This window comes from Scyliorhinus torazame, chromosome 7 (assembly GCF_047496885.1).
Source record: "Scyliorhinus torazame isolate Kashiwa2021f chromosome 7, sScyTor2.1, whole genome shotgun sequence".
NCBI classification, from domain to species: Eukaryota; Metazoa; Chordata; class Chondrichthyes; order Carcharhiniformes; family Scyliorhinidae; genus Scyliorhinus; species Scyliorhinus torazame.
The window spans coordinates 271,792,159-271,804,603 of NC_092713.1; the positions used below are offsets into that span (position 1 = coordinate 271,792,159).

A 12,445-nucleotide genomic window follows, 5' to 3' on the forward strand; every position below is an offset into this window, starting at 1 on the left:
TTCGAGATGGATGGACTGAGGGCCCCCCACCAGCTTCAGATGTCCGGTAACATAGGTGAGAATTGGAAGCTGTTCAAACAGCAGTTCCAACTTTAATGTTTCAGCCCTGGGCCTACAGGCCCAGCCTGATGAAATGTGAATCTCAGTGCTGCGAACAGTGGCAGTTCCACCAGCGCTCAAACTGTATAACTTATTTGTGTTTGATATTGAGGAAGATCAGGGACCAACGAATCACGTGCAGGTTTGGGCTGTGAAAAATTGGGAAGATGCTGGGTAGGAGTGTTCGCTGTTTTAGCCAGGGTAGAGGAGGAGGAGGTGGACCCGAACCCTTTGGTGACGATATTTGGGGTTTCAGAGAAGCTGGAGCTCATGGAGAGTAGGAAGGCCGATGTCGTGGCCTGCGCCTCTCTGATTGGACGGCGGCGAATTTGCTGGAGTGGCGGTCGTCATCGCCACCAGGGGTAGCGCCATGGTTGGGTGTCCTGTACGACTTCCTGTGGTTGGAGAAGATAAAAGTATGAGTTAAGGGGCTCAGCAGGGGAGTTTGAGAAACGGTGAGGAATGTTTGTGACCGTGTTTGAGGAGTTGTTCATCGCGCGGGGGGGGGGAAAGAGGGTGTAAAAGGGGAAAAATCTGTACAGACTGTATAGTTGATTGTTGGGAAGTATGTTTCCCGGGGTGTTTATTGGCTGTAACCTGCTTTGATACATGTTTGTAATAAAATACATTTAAAAAAGAATAATGAGGAAGATCACAAGAACTTTGATGAAGTGATGAAGCACTTCGATAAGCATTATTCCCCGAAGAAGAATGAAACGTTTGAGCGCTATATGTTCCGTATGCATACCCAGAGACCTAGTGAATCATTTGACAGTTTTGTCACGGACTTGAGGCTGAAGGCCCAGTCATGCAACTTCAGTAATCTGAAATCTTTGTGAATCGGCGACAAAATTGTCTTTTGGGATAGCTGATGATAAGCTTCAGGCGATATTATTGCGGGAGAAAGATTTGGTGCTGGAAAAGGCAGTGAAGATTTGCCAGGTGAGCGAGATAGCTGCACGAAGAATAGGTGCCCGCTGTTCAAAAGTGTTTTGCGCCAACGTGGAAGAAAAAGCCAACGAAGAAACGTGGTCTCCGTGCAGGTGGCCACTTTAAACCAGCAACATGGCAAAAGTGTGGCATTTGACATGCCCCACGGCAATGCCCGGCCTTTGGAAAAGTTTATTCCAGGTGTGGCTGTGTTGGGCACTTTTCAAAATAATGTTTTGCGCATTGTACCATGGACCATGCAGGAGTGGTGCATGCAGTTGATGAAATAAACACTGAAGAACAGTTTTTCATTGATCTAATTATGGCGAGAAACCAGAAGAGTCTGAAAAATAAAGATGAAAACAAAATCTTAAGAAAGAATGAACATAATAAGAATGCTCTGAAAACCTTTACGTCCGTATTGAAAGTGATGGTGATGCTGAATGATGCTTTCATACGTTGTGACTTTGACCCTAAAGCTAAGACCAACCTCGAGTCGACATACTTTACAAAAGCTAAACATGCGGAGGCACTTTGCTGATCGGCCAGGGCTAATGATAAACTTCGGAATGAGAACTCTGGAGACCATTGATGTTTGCAAACTAGTGCTCTCAGTGGCAGGCATGAAGCACACAATACTCTTTCACATTGTAGACATGAATGTGGACTCCGTACTTGGGATAAAATCATGCGAGTCCCTGAATCTAGTCTAGCGGCTGTACAACCTAGATGATGGCTGGTCACCTCAGCACAGTGGATCCCTGCAAGGCATTAGTGTGCACGGTGTATGAGGATTTAGAATAAATACTAGTGGAGGACGAGAAATCAGACAAGGGGATGGAACTTCTGTTGAGCATTCTGCAATTCTGGTTGACACCCCTGAAGAATGTGCAAGGGCTCAATGGCATGACACGAGATCATGATGAACCCATATTGAAGCATCTGCGAGATGAGTGTTAAATAGACAGGGCATGGGAAGCTGTGGAGCTTCACTCTGGAGTTTACATTCGGACCTAAAGGGTATTTCACAAATAAGGTGATCACTAAAGTGTATGAGTTGGACTCACAGCTGCTTAAATTGTTCTTTGCTGAACCACAAATCATCAGCTGCACAGTCAACTGTAGGGAAGGAAAAAATGTAACATTGAGAACAGTCCAAACGAAACCAAAGTAGAGGTTGGAGCACTCCAGGAACAGAGGCAAGAACTGTACCAAATGAATCGACCTTCAATTTCTTCAGTCCTTCTGAAGCTCCACGGGTGGGATTTTAAGCCAAGCTTCGCTGGCCAAACAAACGGCTGATTTTGAACTTGCCATTCTATTTCGTGAACAAACAATTCCGTATGAGATGTTATATTTATCAGGTGGAATCATTGCAAATGATGCTGAATCCAAGGACGATTACTACGAATATCTATTCAAAGTTGTTGACTAGATTATCATAGAAGTTACAGTGCAGAAGGAGGCCATTCGGCCCATCAAGTCTGCACCGGCTCTTGGAAAGAGCACCCTACCCAAGGTCAACACCTCCACCCTATCCCCATAACCCAGTAACCCCACCCAACATTAAGGGCAATTATGTACACTAAGGGCAATTTATCATGGCCAATCCACCTAACCTATGATGCAGAAAGTGATGGCATGAAAGGTGAAACGGATGCCGAACACCATGAGCTTGCACATCTCTTTTCCAGCAGCACAGCTGAGGCTCCAGAGGCACGGCTCCGGCGGTCTGCAAGCAATGACGAGGTGGTCACGGGGGACGGCGAGAACGCGCTGGATTCTGTGGAGAGCAGGAATTTGGAGATGGCGCATTTAGAAATTGAAGCTGCTGATACAACAGAAGTTCAGCCATTGATTGAGCCAGAAATGCAAGAAGTCGTCCCGATATTGGAAAAAACCTGCGGAGGTACGTGGTGACCCATTCCAAGATTTTGAAACGGCTCCTGTAATTCACATCTAAGCCATCGACGACACCGATGACAATGGGAGGACATAGATGACGATGCGGATGACAATGACATGGAGATTGCAATAGTAGACAACTCAGACCGACTCCAAGGAACAGCTAATGACAATTTCACAGACCATTCCCATATTTGTGAGTTTGATCAAGATGACTCAGTGCCTGGATCAGCTCAGCCAGAGAGCATCAACATCTCCAATGATGAAGAGCAAGTCACCGATGCTCCAGCAAGTCAAGAAGAGGTGAAACCGGCAACCCCAATTCCAACCTTCATGCAGGCACCAGAAACCAAGGTATTTCAGCATGTCGGTGAGCGCACAGAAGTGGGTGTGCTCATACCACCCAAAGATGACACGACACCTAAACCTCTGCAGGCCTCTTAACACAGCAACAACCAGCACCATGCCAGAGGCTGCTACGAAAAAAAACAAACCACGAGACACTCAAAAAGCTATCACCGTGTCCTCAAAGTTGAGAAAAAAAAAGAGAAGACTGGGAGAGCTAGCTCATCCCACCAACAAACCAGCAACGAAAACAGTTGACGGTAGCAAACAGCATCATGCAAGGAAGCGAAAGAGAAAGCAACTAGTAACACAAGTATGAAGTCTTACAACACCAAAAGTCCAACAGGTTTATTTGGAATCACTAGCTTTCGAAGCATCGCTTCTTCATCAGGTGACTCACCTGATGAAGGAGCAACACTCCGAAAGCTAGTGATTCCAAATCAACCTGTTGGACGTTAACCTGGGGTTGCAAGACTTCATACTGTGTCCACCCCAGTCCTAACGCCAGCATCTACACATCACAACACAAGTATGGCAGTCATGGACACGACACAGGCCTTCCCAAGGCACAGAGCGAAGAGCAAGAGAAACAAGGCCCCGGCAAGTAAACCAGTCTCTGAAGAGGGAGGCACAACGCAATCTGTGCAAAGGAAACGGACACTTGTCAGGCACAGCATGTTTATGGACACCTTAGTAAAACTCGTTCACTTTCCTAGCCACATATAATGAATGTATAAAGTTTAATGTTCAATGTTGCCTGTAAAAGTATCTTAACGTTTTGTGAGGAAGGGGGATATGGTGATACGCTTTTGGGCTTTATCACAGATGGATGGTGGGCGACCTCCAATTGTTCGCTGGGCTCAAATCAAAACAAAAATTAATGCAAAAAAGGTGTATCCGTTTAGTCAGGCTAGATTTCCAAATAGAGGTGCTGATTTTTTGGAGTATAGTATTTTTAGTGGAAGATTTTGATTTGGCCCCCCTACATGCTGTTGCAGGCGGATCTGCCTCTACTTCTCTCCTGTTCGTTATATAGTAGTTTAGCCCTTATTCCCAAACTTGCTGAACACATTCTCATACTGTTTCCACTCCATGGTGGAAAATATAGTGAATATAATGAAAACGGTTCTGAAGGAGAATATCAGTTTGTGCTGAGAAAGATAATTTTGAGATAGCAATACTCTTGTGAATTCTGGCTCCTTGATGTGGTACAGTCTATGATAATAATAATAGTAATAATAATCTTTATTATTGTCACAAGTAGGCTTACATTAACACTGCAATGAAGTTACTGTGGGCGGCGCCTGTCCGGGTACACGGAGGAAAAATTCAGACTGTCCAATTCACCTAACAAGCACGTCTTTCGGGACTTGTGAGAGGAAACTGGAGCACCCGGAGGAAACCCATGGAGACACGGGGAGAATGTGTGAACTCTGCACAGACAATGACCCAAGCGGGAATCGAACCTGGGACCCTGATGCTTTGAAGCAACAGTGCTAACCACTGTGATACCGGCCTGCAATTTGGAGATAGATCAGGTTAAACGATATACGGTAAAACTAAGCCAGCTTGTACCTACGCCCTTCTGATGAGCAGTTATGACTTTACTTTAACTGACCATTTCTAGGATTTCTCCTTGCTGCCAAAAGAGAAAGCGAACATCTCCAAAGCTTACTCGTATTTGAGGGGTTCTGAGATGAGGGGAGAGGAGGGGGCCAGGGATCGCCATAACAACATTTTAAAAGTAAGTTTATCCTCAATAATAGTACTGCACTAAGACAGTAAGAAGGAAAATACATTTCCATAGACACCAAGAGACTCTTTCTAGCGTATTTCAGAAGCTTTTCACAACTATTACTATTAACACGCATTCATTAAAAAAGTGTTGCAAGACACCTGCTTATTTGCATTGTCTAGTTCACCATTTTGACTACAGCAGTACTTGAAGCGATAATAATAATGCTGTTCTGATATATCCATCGAAGAGCTGCACTTTAACTGAAGCAACAGTTCAGCAAATAGTATGGAGCATAGGAAAGCAAGGGGGGAAAACATTTCTAGAGTGAATTTGGGGTGTGGCAACCTAAACAAGATGCTCCACAATTACTGCATGCAACTAAAATTAGGGAGAGATGGTGGCATAATGATAAAGTCACTGAGGTAGAGACTGGATCGACTGGGCTTGTACTCACTGGAGTTTAGAATGAGAGGGGATTTCATAGAAACATAAAATCCTGATGTGACTGGACAGCTAGATGTGGGAAGAATGTTCCCTATGTTGGGGACGTCCAGAACTGGGGTCACAGCCTAAGAATAAGGGGTAAGCCATTCAGGACTGAGATGCGGAAGAACTTCTTCTATCAGAGAGTTGTGAACTTGTGGAATTCTCTACTACAGAAAGCTGTTGGGGCCAGTACGTTGGATATATTCAAGAGGAAGCTGGACGTGGCCCTTGCGGCTAAAGGGATCAAGGGGTGTGGAGAGAAAGCGGGAGTGGGATACTGAATTTGCATGATCAGCCATGATTCATATTGAATGCTGGTGCAGGCTCGAAGGGCCGAATGGCCTACTCCTGCACCTATTTTCTATGTTTCTATGTAATCCAGAGACCCAGGAAACATGCGTTGGGGACACGAGTTCAAATCTCACCACGGCAGCCGGTGGAATTTAAATTCAATTCATAAATCTGGAATATATAGCTAGTCTTAGTTCTGGCGACAATGACAGCTATGGTCCATTGTTGTAAAAAACATCTGGTTCACTAATGTCCTTTAGGGAAGGAAATCTGCTACCCTTACCTGACCTGGCCTACATGTGAGACCAGACCAACAGCAACGTGGTGGACTCTAACTATCAAGAATGGGTAACAAATGCTGGCCTTGCCAACGACATCCACATCCCATGAAAACAGTCAGTATATACAATTTTAAAACATTTCAGTAACGTTATAAAAATGTTTATTAAAATTAGTATTTTGAGCAGAACCAAACAAATCCTCATTTTAGGAATATAATTCTCTGCTATGGATTAAAACAGATGCAGAGGGTTATGTGCCCAGGAACGTTGAGGGGAATAAGAAAGCATGTTGTATTAAATGAATTCAGTCAATGCTGGAATAGCACAAAGCTCAAGATTCATGCAGTACAGAGCACGACTTTCATGGTTAGCATTTATAGCTTTCCAGCCCACCCATATACTTTATCCCTGACAATGTTGCTTGCGTTTTTCCATTCAGAACCAACTGCAATGTTCTGCTTCTTAAAAAGATAAAAAATGGGCTCTGGGTGGTAGAGGGAATTCAGACAGCTTATTGCTCGTCTCCCACGGTTTTACACACAGTATTGGTACAAATTAAAGAGTGATTGGAAAAAGCATTCTCCATCATCCTGCTGAGAGCATCTGATGAATTTGGACAATTTGAATTTAATAGATTGTGTGTTCATCGGAGTACACAAAAGGCACCATTAAGTGGCTGGGAAACGTCACACTGAAAGTTGCACTTAGATTTGGTAGAATGGAAGGATTTTTAAATCTGCATTTATATTACAGCACTACCTTCTGAAATAATCTTGCAATACTCATTTTAGATTATGGGGTGCTTTCAACATAGGCAGTAATCATAGGCACTTCAGCTATCAGTGGCTAAAATCTCTCTTTATTATTTGTTTTCGGGATGTGGGCATCGCTGGCTGGGTCAGCATTTGTTGCCCATCCCTAATTACCCTTGAGCGGCTTGATATGTCATTTCAGAGGGGGGCGGTTAAGAGCCAACTACATCGCTGTGTGGGTCTGGAGTCTCATGTAGGCGAGACCGGCTAAGGATGGCAGATTTCCTTCCCTAATGGATATTAGTAAATCAGATGGGTTTTTATGACAATCAGCAATGGTTTCATGGTCACCATCAGACTTTCAATTCCAATTTTTTATTGAGTTCAAATTCCACCATCTGCCATAGTGGGATTCAAACACGGGTCCCCAGAGCATTACCCTAGGTCTCTGGTTTATTAGTCCAATGACAATACCACCACACCACCGCCTTCCCTCCTCTCTTGCTCAATTAACATGTCACTCTGGATATGGATTGCCACAGAAAGCCACAATTTTAGAAAGGCAAAACATCCCATTTGGTTTGTGCTACCCTGCCTATCGTAATACCAAATTCAGTTAGTTAACAACTTTAGGGTATGCAGTGTCAAACCAAAGGCATAACTTGCCAGTCTTTGACTGTCTGATAGATAGTAGTGCCCGATGCTGGGTTCCAAAAGTGGAAAAAGTCTATTCCCCAGAATTGATACGCCTCATTTTGATAAGTAAGAAGCTGCATACGTGCAATATTTCAGTTCCAGTGCAATCAGATTAAATCTAGCAAACCAAATGCTAGTATCATCACTGTTCTTTATGTAAACCTCAAATAAAGGACATTAAATCTACATGCAAATTTAGAAACCCAAGAAAAATCCTGCGAGAATTAGCCCACAGTGAAAGCAGAAATGCAATGTTTGCTGTGCACAACTCCCAGTACCATTAATCCTCTCAGGGCCCTTTTCCAAAAGAGTTTACAGCTTCATTAACCTGGCGCACGAGATACATATTTTGGCTCAGATGCTAACTCCTTCCACCCCACAATATCTACATTATGCAAACCTTACAACAAACTTGCTGAGAACTAGAAGCATTTCCCAGTTACTTATGGCTCACACGGAGTAAAAACACAATTTCAGTAAATTGCATGTATAAAACAACATCGTCTACTGTATTCAGCTTAAAGTGTTAACCTAATTTCCCTTTCCTAGATGGGAGGATTTCAAACAGATATTTTAAAAGTGTCAGTTCAGTACAACGTTTAGTAAAAACATTTAGCCTCTTCTGCAAGAAAATATATATATTTTTAAAGGATTACATAAGCAGCTCTACAAAAAAAAGTGGAGAATATTTAATATACAATTTCTGAATTATTACTTTTATTTGAAAAATAAATTACCTGGGTGACATCGTCCCGTTGATAACCCTGGCAATGTAATCCACAGAAAGGTTTCTTTGCTTGCTAACCCTTCCTAATAATAGCTCTGTATTAGATTCATCCTGAAGCACAAGGTTGTCAGGTGACACACACAGAGATATGAACAGCACTCTGTCAAAGGTAATTCCATGTTCAAATACAAACTGCACAGGAGCTTATAATTGTCCAGATTCTTAGAGACTTGGTTACAGCAGATATCATTTAGTTTAATCTCTTTACTAACTAGAAAGCATTACTTATTTCCTGAATAGAATGCCTCATAATGTTGCTTACAGCAGCGGACTCTAGTTCCATAACTGTCAGGCAGTCCGAGTTATTAGCAGCAGCAAAGAGCACCTCCCCCAGCTCTCTCCTCTTTTCCCCCTCTCCCCAGCGCATTCCTTGATGCATCAGGATGCCTTCAATCTACAGCAGTGATAGGCAGCTTCTGTTGACTGAAAAACGGGCACGAAAAGTAATCATGTGACTTCACTCAAGTGTACCACCTGGGTCTACACAAAAGCCTGCCAACCAATCTCCGCACTAGCAAGCTCCCTAGAGTCTGCACTCTTCCAATTGAACCCTCTATTTTCCATCATTTTACTCAGTAACAAAAACCTTGTACATTCGCCCAGCTGAACACAACGGCACTTGTTCAATGTCCTTTGTCTAACACAATACAATAAATAAGGAGCAGCTTACCAAACAATCATATGCAATACTGGCTGGTACTGATTATTTTCTTCTATCACAACAAACATAAAAACAAACTAGACTTCAATTTAAACTAATATTTTTCCTTTTTGTCAAATTAACCTTTAATTGGTCATTATCGCTAAAATCATACCACTCAATCTATTCAGGACATAATTTAATAATCATTTGAATTTTCTTTCCCCATTTAAAATTTTCCTCCTCCCTACTGACAACAGCATTAAATGGCACAAGTTGTCCTCTCTAAAATGTCAGAGGATTAGTAAATGAGGAGACGGACAGAAAATATACATGCAGCTAAAACGTACAGCACTTTTAAAAAGGCACAGGGAAAAGCACACGCTACGGTTTATATTAGAACAAATTAGGTCATCATGATTTTTTGCAGCAAAATTCTTTAATTACATAATCTGGGTTAAAAAAAGTAATGCTCCTAAAATGGAGAGTTGCACAGGCAGACTCAGATGTTGGAATGCCTGGTCTCCAATGACTTTAGAGCAAATGAAGTATCGTTGCAATGGTCACAAAACAGATTAATGGAGTCACTGTTTCATATTCACGGGTGGTGTTGCATGACTTCATGTTGGATATCTTAGTCACTTCGGTACTTCACTTTCAACTACATGAACAACCTGAAGGAGCTTTAATCACTTGCATTAGGATGGGCTGTGGTGCATCTGTTCTCTCAGCAACAAAACCTTGTAATTACTGTAGTGAAATAGCCAAATGTTTTATAGGAGCATTAGCAATTAGGAGATACCGGCACAATCAAATGGAAAAGTTTCTAAGTATGGTAACGAGCAGGAACTGCTGTGAGCAAAAAGTTAAATGACCTCCACTGGGCCGCACAGGTGAGTTGGCATTGGCTCCCGGCCCGGCTGCCATTCTCTCCCACCGCCCCCCCCCCCATCCCACCGACAACTATGCCCGGGCAAACAGGGCATCTGTGACTTCAAGGATGCATTTGTGTGCTGTTAATTGGGAGATGCCACACAGGTCTCCTCTGGAGCCCTGGAATGATCCCAAGGCGTAAACGTTCAGGCTGCGGTGACCTTAATGGCCACCAGGAGTGGGTCCTTCTCGTCCACGCGGTGCCAAGTCTGCAAAAACATGGCACAGGTGTCGCATCGTCCCCTTGTTGAGGCGGAGCCTCCTGCAGCACACGCTGTCCGTCATCTGTTCAAATGACCAGTGACGCTTGTACACCCTGGCCTGTTGCTGGCCTGTCCCTCTGGGTCCCTCCCTGGCCTGATGGATGGCCGGGTCCTCAGGGTGTGAGGCGGGGCGCTGCACGTGGGCTGTCGCCTCAAGTCTCTGTTGATGTTGCTACCTTCTTGAACGTCTGGCCATTTTGCCTGCCAGCAGCACCACGAGGGCAGCCTCAACAGGGTCCAAGATATCATCCATCCCCTGTAATATCTGTAAGTAATTGACAAGGGTGGGGGATGGTTAATCAGTGATGGCCTCCAGCCCAGTACATTCCAGTTCCCCATGACTCTGCCTCTCACATCCCCTGCCATCCCTCAGGGTGCCATTCAATATGCCTTGCGCGCACACCCCTGGCCACAGCAGAGCTCCCGGGCACCAGAACCTGTACTCCAGAGATCCATTGGTAATGTTATTTGGACTGGGCGCTGGTTCCCTCCCTGGTGCACACACAGACACTTTGGTTGTGGGAATTTCCCCAGTGCTAGGGCCGAGCATTTGGGTGTTGAGATATTGCTTTCTTTCTCTGCAGTATTGAAGCCTCTGGTGTTCAGGCAGAGCGTCCAGGCTTCGTGGTCTGGTTGGGATGCGAGGCAGTAACTCTCAAGCTGCGACGTGGCACGTGTACCCACAGGAATCCACTTGGGGTCTGTGAAGTGCTCACATTAATAAAATTGCCAATTCCCTATTAGCAATGGCCTTCAGCTGTGCATTCAGAGGCCGCCACGGTCAGTGGGGGTCATGAGTGGTTGGTGGGGAAGATAGGCAGTAGCTGCCCTGTTATGGGTACAGGCGAGCCAGGGGTTGCATGGTGGACCCGCAGGCCCTGGGGCATCCAAACGGAGCACTGGGACAGCAACCCCAGTGCCCTGGGTTGATTGCCCAACTTTCAAGATGGCTATTCACCTCTTCGGAACCCTACAGCAGGGACTGCGCGAGCTTCACATTTTCAAAAAGGTGTACCAATCGGCACCCACATGACTTGCTGGGGAGGGAGTTAGACATGACCACTTGCTAGGGAGGGAGTTAGATCAAATGAGGCCGTTAGATAGGAGGGCCATTCCTATTAATGGTATCAAGATTGGCCACGGCGGGATCCTGATTTCGCCAACAGGAACAGGCCAGTTAGATCGCAAACTGATCAGTGCCCGGAGTTCCCGATCTCTCCCGCGATCCAAGCGAGAGCGCGACGTGGCTAGTAGATTGCACCCATTAAGACAACTGACTAAAAAATCTGTCAGAGGTAGGATTCATAGAATGTCTTAAAGGAGGAAAGAGGTACATCATGGGATAAAGACCCAGACTATATTGTGAGCAAATCAAAACTGTTTAATTTGCTTTTTAGGGGTGAACCAGCTGCTATATTTCTGCTCCTAACATTCAGAATTGTTGTGAAAAGTTGTTGCACAGCACCAAAGAATGAGATGAGTTCAATTTCTCCAGCTTCACTCTAAAAATTGCATTAGCAGACTTCTGAAGGATATCACTTCTCAGTGCAGTGTTCAGAAAGGTCCAAGAAATTACAGGGAGATAATGGTGACCTTTATTGAAGGTTTAAAACATCACACTGAGAGTCAGACAAGTTACTCATGCATTGGGAAATGTGGGCGTCAACCCCTTTCGCAGGTTGCTCGCTGCTTCAATATTTGGACTAAGTGAATTTTTCTTTTTAAAATCTCCAATGAAGGCTTTATGTTATCTCCTTGTAACTTCTGGAGATGCTGCACTGAGAAATGGTATGCTGTCAGAATTCTCCTGTTAGATAATTTGGGCAGTCTGAATTCTCTCTCAATGTACCCAAACGAATGTGGCGACTAGGGGCTTTTCACAGTAATTTCATTGCAGTGCTAATGTAAGCCTTTCCTGTAACAATAAAGATTATTATTATTATAATTCCATAGAGTGGAGTTGGAAAAATTTAACGTTTTTAATTCTTCAGTGCTGTGCAACAACCTGTACTCCATTTTACCGTTGATAAAATGTACCCACGTTTACCATCTCGTCAGGCCAGTTCCATAAGTCATTGCTTAAGCAGGATGAAAAAGCAACACTGTCTACACAACATCTCTACACTTCCATTAACGCCAGCCAACCTGCAAGCAAAATCAAACCAATGTCAGCCGTTCCTTTTTCCTCTCAAGATAAGACAATTCACTTTAACTTAAAATTTCTGAATGGCTCGACTGTTGAAAGGACAAAAACACGGAAAGTTAGGAGACATTTTAGTGTGGAGCTCTAGATCTCAAA

General features: G+C 44.1%; 1 protein-coding gene across 3 annotated transcripts in view; it reads right to left on the bottom strand.

Annotated features, from left to right (window-relative positions):
• fnip1 (folliculin interacting protein 1) overlaps positions 1 to 12,445 on the bottom strand; it is a 195,368-nt gene that overhangs the window by 134,998 nt on the left and 47,925 nt on the right. The window contains exon 1 of one of the 3 annotated variants that reach the window (XM_072512467.1): positions 8,261 to 8,634. The exons of the other annotated variants lie outside the window; for them this stretch is intronic. Coding sequence (XP_072368568.1) covers positions 8,261 to 8,271 — 11 coding nt within the window. The 5' untranslated portion in view covers positions 8,272 to 8,634. Of the gene's footprint in view, positions 1 to 8,260; positions 8,635 to 12,445 lie in introns of those variants that run through there. 3 annotated transcript variants of the gene reach the window in all.